At 25.8% G+C, this 17040-nt stretch overlaps 1 protein-coding gene across 1 annotated transcript; it reads left to right on the plus strand.

Moving 5' to 3' along the window:
* Nucleotides 1-410: 410 nt before the first annotated feature.
* Nucleotides 411-15570, plus strand: LOC136975410 (homeobox protein slou-like). The gene is made up of 2 exons (XM_067270458.1): nucleotides 411-754; nucleotides 14934-15570. The coding sequence occupies exons 1-2, from the start codon at nucleotides 577-579 to the stop codon at nucleotides 15455-15457; spliced, it is 702 nt and encodes a 233-aa protein (XP_067126559.1). The 5' UTR covers nucleotides 411-576; the 3' UTR covers nucleotides 15458-15570.
* The last annotated feature ends 1470 nt before the right edge of the window (nucleotides 15571-17040 follow it).

A 17040-nucleotide genomic window follows, 5' to 3' on the forward strand; every position in this document is an offset into this window, starting at 1 on the left:
AGTAACCTGTGCGTTAAGTTAGCGACTTAAGTTTAATTTAGCTGAAAATAATTAAAGTTATTCTAATCATTTTAATGTTAAAGAGAGTCTAATTAAGGTAGATTAATTATTTCGGATGAGTTTTGTCTAACATGTAGATTAGTAAAATTCAGAGAAAATATTCTACCTCATGTTATTCGTTTGATATGTTTTCTATTTCCCCCCTCTGCGGTTTAATCCGTTTATAGTTACGTCGTCGGGAGTTTTAAATCGAAATTGCGTCCACCCAATGGAAAGACAACTTCATAATGAGAGAGAAACCCAACCCCTCATCCAGCATCCGAAATCGTCAAAGTATGGAGGATGCAGCGGGCATGCGCATAACCATACCTTCTCTGGGATGAAGAGCAGCGATGTTCAGTACGTGCTAATCGTCCAGTTGTGCTCAACCCATCATGTAATTGGATGACCCATTATCAGGCTGTGTCCAGCCGCTTTATCATCATCGCTTCTTTTTAATTCTTCGATATTTCGTTCGAATTATTTTTTAAACTCTTAAAAAATATATACATTCGAAGATGTTGGTGTAGAGTCGGGATGGATGAAATGCTGGCTAACGGTTCCTCTCAACTTCAAGAAAAAGATGTTGAAGATTGTTTGGCTAAAGGTGTACAGCAACACACCCCCTTGGGTCATACACCTTTTTCGGTAGACGACATTCTCGACCCTAGTAAATTTACGGGTTCTCATCGACATTCTTCTAAAAATTCTTCAGGTGAGTGTAACTCAATAGTCCTAAAAGCAGACAGATGAGGAAATGAGCAAATGTCCCGGGACCTTAAATAAGAGATTCGTAGGCTACGCTACAGAAGAAAGTACCAAAAAGCTAATTCGATTTCTGAATTTTTCAAGTGAATTAAACTAATTAAAATATAATTATCTGGTACAAAACTATTATAAAGTTACGTATTATTTTATTTTAAATAAATTTACTAAACCTGTAAGTGCCCATTATGTATCGAAAAGTTCGTTTTGTAGGCCTTTAATTTATTGTTTATTCGTGTAAGAGAATTAATAAAATAATATAAATTATAATTAATGGTTAAAGCCTAGGATAATTTGTTTCTAAGTTATAAATTTAAAAAAAAGAGGCTAAATTTTATAAAAACTTATGTGTTTAATGAGATGACAATAAATATGAATTAATTAATTCATATTTTACCGTTAAATGAAAAAACTGTGTAAATTTTATAAAGAATTGTTTATAAAGAATATTCGTATTAAATTTTCTTTAGGGATCCTTAATGTAAGCAAAATAGCACGTATACGATAGAATGCTGCATAAGTAGGCTATATAAATTTAATTATACTTTAAAGTTAATTTTTATATAAATTTATATAATTACTTGTTTTTTAATATAAAATTAAGGACATTTCTTCATATATTTTACTTAAAAAATGTAAAGTAATATAGTCTATATCTAGGACAGCATATATGATACAGCCTGTGTATGGAAGCTTAATTAGCTTAAAATAATGCCTAAAACTAAGTTTTCTATTGTTTAAAATCGATTTTAGAGCTTATAAATTTGCCAAAATATTAATTATAATATGAGATATTTAGAGGATAAAAGTTTTAGTTATAGTTAAATTTTATATTTTGTATCATGACAACCTAAATTCTATGTTTAATAGAAAATCGAAAAAAAGAGAAGATTTGTCTATAAACTTACTACCTTTTCTCTTTTAAGGATACTTATCAGAGTCTACAATCCCAATTGGTTTCTTGCTATAAACAGACCGCTTATTATTTATGAGGAGTTTCTCTTTCATTAACTGAGCAAATCACAGGGAAACCATCAATTCTACCAAGATATTCCCTTAACAATAGTCGAATGAGGTCATTGCAGTCTCTTAGGAATTTTACTCCGCACGTTGACGTAGAAGTGGAATCGGTGACACAAGAATCTCCCCATTAATCACAAACTCTTTAATAATATATTAGGCAGTTCAATTTCTAAAGCGATATTAGCATGATATCGCTCATTATTATATTCCAGGAGTAATCGTAATTGTCGATATTCAACATAGGTTTAGATATGCAAGATTACATTTTGTTTATGCGACACTCTAACTTAATGGTGCGTGTGACATTTCATTATAACTAAAGAATGTATTGTTTTTTTTTTTTTTTTTTTAAAGGAAATTATACAAATTTTGAGATTTATATTATAAAAAAAGGTTCTAATCATCATTTATTTAACTACTTTTTGATAACTTTTTAGTAGAGCTACTGAATTATTTTAGTCGATTCGTACTTTTAAGAATTAAACTATCCAATCGTAACGTTAAGAATCAACAAGAGATTCTAACAGTAACCTTAAAAAATAAATTTTATTTTAAACTTATGTAAATAGTTTTTAAAATAAGAATATTTTATTAATCAGGAAATGCCAAATAAAATAGCAATTCTTTTACTATAGAGAGTTCAAAGATACGGTTCTATCTAATGCATCAATATCTTTTATTTTTTAAGAATAAAACAGCATACGCTTACTAAATAACCTTTTTTCAACAAAGACAATATGTATTTTTTTCTTAATTTAAAACAAGATTTATTTACATCGAACAGAAATAACAACATAAAACTAACTTACACTTACCATTACGCAGTTGTTCTATTTTGTGCAGTTTATAAAACTAAAACTCATAAATCTATTACAAAAAATAAAACATTTAAGCTATTTTTTAATTAAGTAATAAGATATCTCGATTTAGAATAAAAGAATTAAATTAAACCCATTGAAAAATAACGAAAATTGAATGTTTCCGCTCAACTGAATCTAGAAATCATACACAATTATGTTGCTTTCGAACAATTTTTGTTTTGATTTTCGAAAATAAAATTTTGAAAATTATCTTGATTTTTCTTCTTAAAATTAAACGTAAATCGTCACTTTAATTATAAACACTCGTTTACTGTATAATTAGCTTCCGCTATTTACAAATTAATACGGTCAAGAAGTACGAAATTTCGATTTCAACCAAATACTTTTAATTATAAAATTATTTCTCATTTAAAAATATATTTATTAGATAATTTTAAAGATTAATTTATATAAATTTATAAAAAAACTTCTATAAACTAAACTACGTTCATTCTTAGATCTACGAATGGGAAGTAGATTAATTCATTAAAATATAATATAGGCATATATAAATGAAAATTTTAAAAATAAAAAATAAATAAATTACATATTTAAGTTAATTTTTAATTTTTATTTGTAGTTTTTTCTTGATTTTTAAGCTTAAAACTTATCATCATTTTTGTTGTCATTGTTCGAAATTTATATACTAAATAAATACAAATCACCTATTAAAATTAAAATAAATATAAAATCATCCCTAAAATAAAGAATTGAATTACTAAAAAGCCTAACAATAAGAAGATTTTTAAAAAAATAAAGGAAAAAATTATTGAAAATATAAAACTCAATTATTGGTGTGATCAAATCTACTCTTTATAGCCTTAAGAAATATGTGTTGTCTATTTGATACTAGATAAACAAATAAATAAAATGGCCCACAGGTGTGTTGTACATCGATTAGACTTTATTGTTTATCATAAGTTATATGAAGCTTTAATAAGGTTGGATATTCAAAAAACGCTGATTTGTAGGGGTCGAATCTCTTGATTTGTGTAAATCAAGTGATTTAACTCCTACAAATTAGTGTTTGAGTCCTGCAAAATGTATGAAATTAAGTACTAAATCATTTGATTTTGTAAAAATTAAGTAATTTAGTGCTTAATTTAATCATCGAGACAGCCAATACTTAAGAAATTTCACTCAATTTTACATTACTTTAAAAATTTCAAGAATTTTAACAAATTTGTTACATTTTAATACAAATTATAGTTATTATTTATGATTTTCGAGCAGTAAAATAATGAACTTAAATTATTACCATAATTTTAAATATTTAATTAGTAAAAAATTAATTAATTATATAAATAATTTTGTGCTAAACTGTAAAATTGCCAATTTATAAAATTACTTTGAAAAGGCAAAAAAATAAAAATAAGTAAATAAATTCACAATTAATTTTTTAATAAATTTTTAAGCTGTTTGCCACAGGGTTTTCTATAAAAGTTTAAAAAAACAAGTTAAATATTTCGAATAATATTATTTTTCATATTCAAGATTTATTTTTCTATAACGTTTATTTAAATGATATGACGTATGATACCAAGAAAATATTTCGACGAATAAAAACAAAAGACGAGAAGAATCAAATTGCATCCAGATGATTGGTTAATTCCCTAAGTGACGCTTTTGAGCACGTGTTTAGTGGGTGGAGCTAGAGTCAAGTAGGAGGATTAGAGTAAACGGAATCAAAGATAATGATACATTTATATTTTAAAAAATTGCTTATATAAACTATATTTAATCAAAAATATCATTCAAATACAGTTATTATTATTATTGGATTTGATTAAAATATATACATTTAAATATCTCAAACAAGTTTATCATCTTTCAAGTTAGATTATAACAAATGATAGATGTTGATATAAGTGTTAAATAAAACAAGAATAGTAGTTTGAATTTCAGAACTAGGCCTTAAATATACCTAAACTAAACAAATTATAACTCAGGGTCTCGTCATACAAGGTTACAGTTTAGAGGCCTTGTCTTTACAGCCTGTGTTATAAGTTTAAATCCGACGCTTTTTAACTTCTACTTCTATTTATAGTTGCTTTATTTTAAAATTAAAATGTAAAAAGACCGTATAAATTAAACAGTTTTATAGGCCTTTTGATATATTTTACTTATAAAATTAATTTATTCGGATACATGTAAAGTGGACCAAGAATTAGTTAACCGTAGCATAAACTAAACTTCCCTAATTCGAATGCTTTATTACTTAGAAACTTTGCAAAAATTGCTTGAGATGACATGTTTCTTGTTCAATACGAAAATTACAGCGCTTGGAATAAATTGCTTGGCATAAATCTAGCAAAATAAAGCACGGTTGGGTCAATCTATGTGTGTCTCAACAGTCAGTTAACCATGTAAAGGCAATATTTCATATATTCCATACAAAATTTAAATTTCTGAAACTTAACTAACATATTAAATTATATTAAATAATATAATTATAACTATATTAAATGATTAAATGTAAAATATTGACTTAAAAAAGGACTTTTAATTTATTTATGTTGAGTTATTTTATTTTATTTAATTGGTTTTTTCACTTTGTTTCTAGATCTAATTATATCTCTAGAGAACAAAAAATTAAGTTGAAATTATAAAGCGTTAAATATATATTAGTGTATGAAAAATTGATATAAACTATCATTAGTTTCATTGAATTAATTTCGTTTAAATTAAATGTAAATAATTAAGAAGTTTTAATTATTATAGCAGAGGAAATTTATTATAGCTTTGACTTGGTTTATATTTATTTTAAATACTATAAATTTTAATGTCTGTTATATCAGGAGTGAGCGCATACTGATTTCGTTGAAAGTTAGAGAGTAATTTAAGTTTATTTTCAGAAATTCATATTAAAAAGTATATAAAAAGATAAAGTATGATTTAATCCAAAATTTGAAATATATATATATATAATATATATATATATATATATATATAGCCTATAGGTATAATATTTAAAGGATAAAATCCTGAAAACGATCTAAAACCAAACCTTGAACCTTGTATAACAATTAATAGCATCCACATTACAATTAAACAATTAACTGTATTGTCTTTAATTATTACATTGATAACTTGATTTTATATTGAATATAAATTTCTTAGAATATTTTTTAAGAAGAGCGAAGAACATTCGTCTTTTCGTCGTCAGCTGTCATTGAAGATCTGGTTGGATTCGATAAAAGTCTCTCCACTTCTCCGAACTGTAACAACAATGTTATTCCTAGGTGAATGTTGAAGGAAGAGTAGTTGCCTACTTGTAAAAAATCTCTCCGCATTGATATATCTACTTATCGCTTTTGTATCTTATTTTAAACAAAGATTATTTAGAATACAACTAATATAATTAATTAACGAGCTTTTAATTATATATTAAATTATGCTATAATAATCATTAACTATTTAAATTTGTCTTGTTAATACTTAGGCCTATATTTTCCCACATATTAAAGTTATTTCTGATATTTATATAAACAACATTTAAGATAAATATAAACCGAAACATTTTATAAATCGGAAATTTTTCTACATTTAATAATTTTAATTACATACAAATTTTTATGCTTGTAAGTTTGATCCCGCAGCTTCATTCTGATAGAAAAAATTAATTGATATGAATTTTACGATATTTATTTTATAAATAAATAAAGTGTATATAACTTAAAACAGATATAAGTTATATTAAAAGTGACACATAATTCTTAGATTTAAATCAGCTACCTCTATAATTTCTGATGAAAGTCTACTAATAGTGTAGGCCTATAGAATAAAAATAGGAAATTTAATCTAAAATACAAGATGTGGTATAAGAATTATTGTTAATATTTTGATTTTTTTACGTTAAAAAAGTCTTTTTGAATTGAAATCTTTGAGATTTATACAATGAAAGAAGATAAAAAGATTAATATAATATATAACTGTCCACACTGAAATAAAGTACTGACGTACAAAGTACGTCAGTACTTTATTTCAGTGTGGACAGTACACTTTAAAAACCTGTACAATTTTAATACATGATTATTCTATAAGTTTTAATAATCTTCTAAACTCTAGTATTAATATTAATTACAACAGAAATAACTGACTTATTCTGCCTTGTTAATACAAAATAAAATAGAAAATTGTACAGTACCTGTATGTAACTTTTCTTCAATAATATGTACTGTACAGTACTGTACAATATGTTTTTATTTTTAACACTTTTCCTTTCAAAAACATAATAGTCTAACCTAAAAATATATTAAGGCATATATTTAGACATATACTGGAATAGTTCAAAATAAATAATGAGACTTCAAAAATATTTTATACTGAATTAGCGTTATCGAAACAAAACATTTTTGTACGAAAATATATAAAGAATTATCTTATTCTAGAAAATATTAAGAACTAATATCGGAAAGATAAAATGTTTTGATTTGGAACAAATTTACCTGCTATCTTAGAAATGAGTAAAGATATTATTTACAGTAAGCTAACATAATTTCTGATCTGTAAGACTAAATATCTGCATCCATAATTCCAGTATAATAAGTCCTGTTAATTGATTTAAAAAAAAGTACTAGTATAGTACTAGTAAGATAAATTTTAAATTACAATAGAGGACACAAAGGCATAATAATTAATTAATTAACTTATATTGTTTTATACAGAAATCACTGTATAATACAATAGAATAAGATTTTAAACAGAAAGGTATTGAGAGAACGTGCGGTACCAAATACCTCAATATAACGCTAACGCTTTCGTCCTTGTTATAAGGCTTTATCAAGCCTTATAATAAGGACGCGAAGGACAGAAAGCGCTCGCGTTATGAAAACTTTTAAGCAAATTTTAACTCATGTTAACAAAATGTTAAAATTAAAATTGGTTTAAATCCGGAGCTGATTTAACTAAATTTGAATTGAATTGAATCAAAGATTATTTACTGTATTTTAGATAATATCGCTAATAGGTTAATCAAATTCTAAACAACTATTCTCTCTATTTATTTTTATATTAGACTAATTTACTTTGTATTATCAAATTATAGAACCTAATTTACTTCAAGCAGTGAGTTTAATTTTTAGAAGTTAACAACAATCTATTATTGAACGTTTCAGAAGAAATCAAACTCATTACAAGACATATTCAGCATAGCCACTACAGTGATATTTGATGAAGATAAGCTTTTAGTTCATTGTTAGTGAATAATTTAATGAACTTACTACATGTTATTTTAAAAAATTAGGAAAATACAATTAATAGTAATATGAAGGCGAATTAAGTTTGATTGAACTTCATTTTATAAATTTCTAAATTGTTAGAATTAAGATCAACTTCATTTGAATTACTTTCTAATAAACAATTTCTTAAATGAAAAATATTATAATAGGTTCATTAAGGTAGGCCTACATTTAGGCCTACAAATAGTATGCAATAGTATGCCTATTGCCTTTTGTAATAGGTTTTTATTAAATATCATTAATTCCCCAATATAAGATCAAATTTTTAAAGAATATTAAATAAAAATAAATTTCCGTAAATTTAATGTTTAAATTAATTAAATTAACGATAAGAATATTAAATAGTGTACATTAAGTAAACAATTCATAAGTCGTAACTGAAACTCACTCTTCTTACGACTTTGAATGAAGTAGATGCCGACTCTAAGGCTAAAATGAGAATGAAATTATCTGTATATAATCTCGTCTTCACTTCTCTTTATTAAAAATTAATATAAACAACATAAACATGTTTTTAAATTTATAAAAATGTTATACTATCTGCCAGATCCTTTACAAGGCGATTAATGGAAGTTCATTTTATGGTATACAGATTCATTTACGGGCAGTGTAATTCTCTTCATAACAAAAATGAAAATTATTTCAGAATATGATAACTTTTCTACTTTATTTTTCCAGATATAATACACAAAACTGCATTATTATCAGCACACAGCCGCGAGTTATCTGTTATAAACCTTATAGTCTATTAGACATATCAAGCAAGATCTGATGTAATATTACGTAATTGTATCACATTATTATTTTTTCACAAGACATAAAAAATATGGGATGAATATTTATGAAATACGTCTAATTATAAATGTAATCGCAGTGGAATTTAATATATAAATTTTGATGGAGTTATTTGTTGTAAAGTTATACTTCTTGATTATGATTAAAAATCTTGAAATATTCTAAGAAATAAGTCAAATTATTTACTATAAATTATTTTATAGAGTAAAGTCTATTAATATTACAGAAAATTAGAGAAAGAGCTGGAAATTTTATTAAAATTATTAAATTTGTTTAACGTTTCATAATTATTGTTATAAGAATTAAAATATGTGACAAAATACTCGAACAACCTTTATTAACAGAAGGGAAAATACATATATTTCGTATATATATATATATATATATTATTTATAGGCCTATATAATCTCACAGGTTTTTATAAATTCTAAAATTGTAAAAAATATATATATAAAATGCATGCTTATTATTATAAATTAAGAACATAAAAATATATTTATTAGACCATTTATTAAAAAAATAGGATATTTAATAAAATAAAAGAATCTCATCGTTTAAAATTTTCCGATTAAAATTGATTAGTTGTAATTTCTGACTTCTATTATGTATTTATTACATGAAGATGACTGAATTTATCAATAAGTAAGAGGCGAGTGATTTTTTAGCCTAGGGAAACGACCACTTAGTCAATATGAAATCAAGTAAAGTAGATGTAAGTTCCAGGTCGTCACATAGGAAAAAAGTATAAAAAAACATTTTAGATTCTCTAGAGAATAATTCTTATTCTTGATGTTTTTTGTTAAAGTCTGCAATAATGGAAAACTGATAGTTTTTTTTACTAAGTTTATATAAAAAAGTGGAAAAGTATTTAGTAAATCTAAATAAACTAAGAAAAACTAATGGCGTAAAGATGGAATGAACTGGCTTGAGTTTTAGTGTAACTGTTTAGATACGGAAGAGGAGGTCAACAGGAAAGCCACAAAATTCAGTTTTTTTATATTAAAAAAATCCTATAAAGTTCTAGCCTACATGAATTCTTACAAAGGAAACAGAATGATAATCTTTAAATATACAACTTTAGTTAGAGTTTATTGAGAGTAAGTCGTTAACGAAGTATTATATTTCAATTTTAATTTAATATATTTACTTAATTAGATATGAACGAGGGACTAGCAAGGCCATAAATATAGACAGGCCCCAAAATTTAATCTTGTGTTAAAAACATAAAAACTTCTAATTGATATAAACTCTAGAAATAGAAACGGGATAAAATTCTTTTAAATACTGTAAACATCAGAACCCATTCTGTGAAAAAAAAAAACAAATGTGATTTGTAAATGACTGAAAAGCTTTAGATTAACGTAATATTTATAAAAAAAATTTCATTATACAATGGAACCTCCAACAACGGCCACCTGTAACGGAAGGCTATTTTTGTTTTCGTCAGTGGCCGTTATTCAGAGGTTTGGCTGTATTTGATAAATAGTGATATAATAGTGATGTATTTCGTTATCTTTTACAGAGGAGTGGGCCTCATATTTGATACGAACTCGGACCCTAATCTCGCTTCTCTTGTCCTTCTATTCATAATAAAATTAATTAGACAATTCGCTTTATTAACATTTATTTCAATTTCTCCAGGAATTATTACAAAAATAATTTTAATCCAGGTTAAGTTTACGATTTAAGAATTAACTGTTACAATATTGAGTTGAGATAAATAGAATGCTGATAAAAATATTTTATCTAGACCAATAGATTGGTTTATCAATAAAAGTCTTATTTAATAAAAATACAGTAGTTTTTATTATGTTTACATGCAATTTTGGAATTAATTCTTCTGATTAAATAATAAAGTACAGCATATTGTTATATAGAACATTGTTTAACATCAAAAATGATTTGATCTTGATAAAACCAATAAAATGGATAAAATAATAATAATTTAAAGTTAAAAAATATATAATTAGTTATTAATTAAGCTGTATTAATTAAAGCTGTATAATTTTTGTTACTTATAATTAAAAAAACAGTATTAAAACTATAATTATTAAAATGAAACCATTAGAATTGAATTAATTGTATAAAATCACGCAATACATGAGCTATCTGCCAAGAGGGGATGCCTCCGAGAGGACTTTCTATGTGAAACTAGCTTCTATTTAAGTTTTAGACACGTGAAGAAATCCTGGAAAACTCCACGTGGCCAGACTGTTGGTCAGGCGCAAACCCGCGATCAGTGTTCGGTGGTGTTATCCAATCTCCAATGGTGGGTCCCATTAATGTAGAAAACCATATGAATGGTTCTAATAAGTTTAAGCATGTAAAGATTAAAATTATAATTTTTAAAATATACTATCTGTAGTTAAAAATTCTAAGTTAGATTGTAAAATATCTGAATTTACAGAAAAAAATAGTTTAAAAATAGTAGTAATTTACAGAAAAATAGTTTAAGTAGACTTATAACTAAATTAAAAACTTTAATTTAGTTATAAGTCTACTTTATGGACTTATGAAACCCATAAACTTATATATAAGAAAAAAAAATCAATTATTTAAAATATAAAAATCGAGATAATAATATATAAAATCCGGAATGTTACCATATAAATTTAATAAAATAATATTTTATTTAAAAAAATTTTGAATTTTATGAATTAAACTTTAATGTTTCGTATTTATTTATTGCCAATAGAAATGATTGTTTTCCTTCTTGAAAAACTTTAATATATTTTTCTCGCTTCGTTTGCTTTTAAAATAAATTAAATTTAGTTATAAATATGAAATATAATAGATAATTAAAATTAAATGATCATCATCAAATAAATATTGATAAAAATGTTTTTCATCATATTAATGCAATATCACTATTATGTAGGATCTAGTTCTAGAAGAAAAACAATCTACTTTATTGTAGAATCATTTTTAAAATATTAAAATATAACGAGATTTCTATCAGTTTCAGCAGTTTGTTTTGCTTTTCTTTTAGAAAATTTTTTTCATATTTAATTGGATATCTTATTTTTTTAGAACGGAATTTTCAAAAAAAGTTGTCAATTAATAAAAATTAAGTTCGTTCTTAACTTAGAGAAATTTAATCAGTCATTTGAATTTTAAAATTAAGATAATTTTCAATTTATTATAATTTATAAATATATAATAAATATTAAATTATATATCAATAATGAATTACATATTTAGATCAATTTTTACATTAAATTTTTGCCCCAGTTGCCCCCAGAATAACACCACCGAACTCCAGTCGCGGGTTCGAATCCCGCAAACGGTAGAGCTTTTCCAGGTTTCCTCACGTGTCTAGCACCTAAATAGAAACAAGTTTCCCATAGAAATCCTTCCGAGATAAACCTTCATTGGCAGTGTTGAGTTGTCTTATTCCATCAATTCAATCCACTCCATTAAATTTCTAATCAACTAATATTGATATGATGCTTTTTCTATTTCTACGGTTAATTTCTAACAAAAAAGAATTTGATTTCAATAAAGAGTTTGGTTAATTTTAAACATATAAATAAGGATAATAATTTATATATAATATGCAGTACAGAATTAAATATTTTTAAAAAGTTTTATCACATAACTTCGGAAAAAACAAGCATTAAAACCTTATAGAAGTAATTTTTTTTTTTTTTTTTTGTTGGACCTTAGGGCAGACATATTACTAAAGTAAACACTCCCAAAGTATCAGGACAAATAGAGTTAATTGACGAAAATCTTTAAAAAATAAAAAATAGCTAAGCGATAACTAAATAAATCTATGTGACATATAGGAAAACGGTCAGTCATTTGGATAGATACTGTATTTAAAGAATATTGGTTGAGTAATTTAATAGATATCTTAAAAGAAAATAGGTTCTAAATTTTCTTTAGATCTTGTTTCATTAGAGATATCTCTTAATTTCTTTCACTAAAAGCGTTATCATTGTAACTAGAGTTCTTACTTTTGAATGAGCACTAATGAAAAAAGAAAAACAATATTTTATATAAAAAAAGCAGAATAAATTTAAGTAATAATTAATTTATTCAGTAATTGTGCGAAAAGTTTCTTTAGATTCTATTCCATTGGGGATATCTTTTAAATCATTCTTCCTGGAAGAAACAATGAAAAAATTGAATAAAACAGGATTTATTGGATTCTGTTTCATTTAAGATGTATTTTATATTTCTTTTAGCAAAAAGATTATAATAAAATTATTGAGGTTTTTATATGAGGTTTACTGAAGATATATATATATATTTATATATGAGGTTTACTGAAGATAGAACCATTGAGAATGATAAGCTAGGGATTTTTTCCCCGGTTTGCAGAAAACATAGTGGTGGTAGCCCGTAGTGATTCCTACCTTTAATTAGTAGAATTAATTTTGATTTTACTATAAAAAGAATCTTTAAGACTGCTTTTTATTAATTAAAAAAACATCCTACGCATTTCATTTGTTTAAAAAAAAGGCAAAGGAGGCTCGCTTTACCCAGGCCCAGAGATTCATACCAAGCTTTCGAAGGCCCTGACTGAAGAAAATACAATATTTTACTTATATAATACAAAATCATATTGAGGTAATAATTATTCAATAAGCAAATATATGGAATTTTCTTCAGATTTCGTTTCTTTAAAGGCATTCTTTAAATTAGTTTCCTTTTAGAAATAAAAGGAACAATAAAATTGGATTTAAATGAAGTTTATCCTATTTTATAAAAGCTGTATGTCTAGCCCTTATTTTTAAATGAGCAAAAGTAAAAAACAATATTAATATAGAAAAAAAAATAATTAACTTTTTGAATAAATACTTGTGTTGAATATACAATAATTAACATTGTGAATCTCTCAATTGTTTCACTGTAGGTTTTAATGTCTGTCAGATAATATAGGCCTAGGCCTATATGCTATAACTAAACTTCTTATGATGTTTGTAGAAAATTCTCTTCTAGATTTATTTAAGTTTTATTATATAAACAGGCCTAGAGATTTATTTAAAATAATCACATATTTATAATTAAAATTTCAATATAAATTATTGCCGAATTAAACTATAAGAAAAATATAGTTTATTTAATATAAGGTTTATTGGATTAAAGATCTATTTCTGTGCAAAGATAGGGCCTCTCAGGGGTCAAGTGAGGCCAGGCCTTTAGTACTGTACATTAAACAAAATTTTAAAAATAGTATTATATTTTTAAATCTCTGGACAAATAATCTGTAAACATTTTTGAGGTCTCTGTAAACACGAGACCCTATCGCAGGACCCATCCTGCATACTCTTCTGTAATAGGACTTTTACATAGATACTCCACAGAAGCAGTTCTCAACCGGTGGTACAAGTACTGTACCACTAGGATACCGATTAGTACTACAAAACTACACATAAAAGGCTAATGAGGGAACAAGAGTGGAAAAGGTTGAAAATCGTTGTTTAGATATTAACAGAATATAAATTAAATTAAATGCTTAAAAAAAAGTTATTTTAAAACAATAAGGGAAAAATGGTCTTTTAGTTTATTTACATTTATTTTTGCTAAAATCCGTAAAAAAAATTATATTAGCAATTTACCTATCCATTTTTAATAGTTTTTAGTAATTGCGGGTTGTAAACAATACAAAATTTACATGCAAAAAAAATTCGATTTGTAAGTATTAAAAAACACTTTCAACATGTTAACTCGTTAAAAAAATTATCCATTAAATATATTTTAAATTTTATTTTGGGAATTTACCTTACGGAATGTATAAATTTTAGTAATAAAAGATTACAGATGTTTGGGACCGGATGACTCCCAAAAGCTACAATGTCTTAACAGAGTGAGATGATAAACATAGCAGATAAATACAAATAAGATTTTTTTTCCTTCCTCATGAATTATTCTATTATGAAACCTACACAGCCAGGCATAAGAAATAAAAAAATATATCTGCATGAAAACTATTTTAATGTTAACTGCTTTATTATTTCATTTAAATGTATTGTTTTTCAATATGTCAAAGGGAATTTTTTAATTAAATTAAAATAATTATAATTTTTTAAGGTTATATCAATTAAAATGAATCATTTGATTTAGGTTATTTTAATATTTAGCTTGCTGTAGTAAGTTTTTCTAATAGTTGAAATTAATCATTGGTTTCCATTCCAAATATTCTATAATGTTAAAACCAAATAAATAAATATAATTTATAAATATTTCTTTTCTTTTTTTAAAGTGGGAGACAAATCAGAAGTCATGAGATTGGATTCAAAAGATGAAATCAAGGGAGTGGAATCAAGTAAAGATGATGTTCGAACAAACAGAAAAAAGAAGAATTCGGGAGATAGTAAAACAGGAAAACCAAGAAGAGCAAGAACTGCTTTTACCTACGAACAATTAGTTGCTTTGGAAAATAAATTCAAGACAACTCGATATTTATCTGTGTGCGAACGTCTAAACTTAGCTCTTTCACTCAGACTTACTGAAACCCAAGTAAAAATTTGGTTTCAGAATAGGAGAACAAAATGGAAGAAACAGAACCCTGGAATGGATGCCAATAGTCCCACTTTGCCCCCTTCACAAAATAGCAGTCTCAGTACTTCTTATGCATCTCCTCCCGTATATCCTACCACGTCCAGTTTGTTGTATGGTAATCAGTTACCCTACCTCTCCACTTCAGCTCTTCCTTACCCTTTAATCGCCACTAATCAACCCTTCACAACCTCTCATCCATATTTTACACATTTGGGACATTCGTAGATGAAATAAAAATCCTTTATAGGATATAACCTATACGTTATGACATAACAGTCTGCCAGGGAAGTTCTGTAGTAATTGATTTAAATAAGTTTAAAATATTCAAAATTTATTTGTTTTTTTGCAAAATTAAAGCTAATTAGATGTAAAATTAATGATAAACAGCTGAATTTCTGTGCAAATTCTTCTTTGAATGTATAAATCAAATACTTCTTAACTTCTTGGCAGTGCTGCTTAAGAGAAAATATCTCCATGATGTGTGCTTCTCAACATCCGGATCTAACTCTCAAGATGAAGAATGTTTGACTAATTTTCTCACGCGTAAGTTCGATATTTTTGTACAGAGTCAATACCATAAATATTTTAAATCTTTCGTTCTCACCTAATTTAATTTCCAGTTTCAAATTATTCCGAGGAGCATAAATCTTATAAGGAAAAAAAAAAAAAAAAATAGTGTCATCTCTTTAATCGGTAACATTCCACAAGGAAAAAAAAGACTGTAAATCAGGGATGTCAATTAAAGATTTTGGTGCCAAAATCTTAAAAAGTAAAATAAAAATGTTCTTTTTTGTCCGTTTTATTTATGAGTGATTTACTTAAACTGGTTGGGTCAAAGGTGACACGAAGTCTAATAATAAATACTCTGTTTTATTTTACTTAATTTTCGGTTGCAAATTATTCCGAGGGACATAAGATTTATGTCCCTCGGCTTAGAAGGCCTAATTTATGCTTAAAAAAAACATCAAAATACACATTTTTTAAAGGCCTGATTGAATCATTTTTCTATACAATGCATTTTAGAAATAATTTTAATGAGCGTGATGAACTCTAGAATAATTAATTTCTCTTTAATTATTATTATCATCATTAATTTTTGAAGATATGAATGTTAGCTAGAATATTGAAATTCGTGAATCGCCGGAACGTAGCTTACAATAGAGTTAGTAAATGATGCTCATGAAAGAATAATTAATATTATCTGAATAAAATTAATTGTTGTTTTAATTAATGAGTGAAACAATATATTAAATAATGGACTTTTATGTAACTCTTTAACTCTTTTTTTTACTCTAGAGTTAATCATGTTTGGTTAGCCTCTTTTCATTTGTTTCGGGTCAGTAAACTAGGTGAATAGAATCACGAATCCGCAACTTTGCACAAGAACACTTCCAACATTCAGAATCCCGTGACTCACGACCTCATCGATCAGGACACTAATACTAAATAATCAACGCTGTTTTATTTTATTTAAAGGCCCAGAAAGCCGAATTTAGACTGAAACAGTAGCGAGAAAAAAATATCTACCTTCTAGTCCAAGGCCTAACTAATTGGATTTTTCTGTGTTTTGTAATTTAGAGATAAGTTTAAATTTATTATAAAATGTTAAATTGGAATATATTTTAGTATATTTTCTTACTATTGATGTTTTTAATGGGAATAATTGCGTACAGAATTGAAAAAAGAGTTGTTTTCGAACGACAGAATAGAAGGGAGCTAAATATCTCAATTAAACGCAACTCGATCAGAAGGTAATAAAACAGTTTTTTATCATAACTAGATGTTCCGAAGGGAAATTCGAGTAGGAA

This window comes from Centruroides vittatus, unplaced genomic scaffold (assembly GCF_030686945.1).
Source record: "Centruroides vittatus isolate TY-2023 unplaced genomic scaffold, ASM3068694v2 contig_371, whole genome shotgun sequence".
NCBI classification, from domain to species: Eukaryota; Metazoa; Arthropoda; class Arachnida; order Scorpiones; family Buthidae; genus Centruroides; species Centruroides vittatus.

Bases quoted from the DNA above. Each gene is read 5' to 3' on its own strand.
- LOC136975410 (XM_067270458.1), top strand. From the start codon at position 577: ATGGATGAAATGCTGGCTAACGGTTCCTCTCAACTTCAAGAAAAAGAT. The intron at 755-14,933 runs GTGAGTGTAACT...CTTTTTTTAAAG, and splicing joins TTCTTCTAAAAATTCTTCAG to TGGGAGACAAATCAGAAGTC.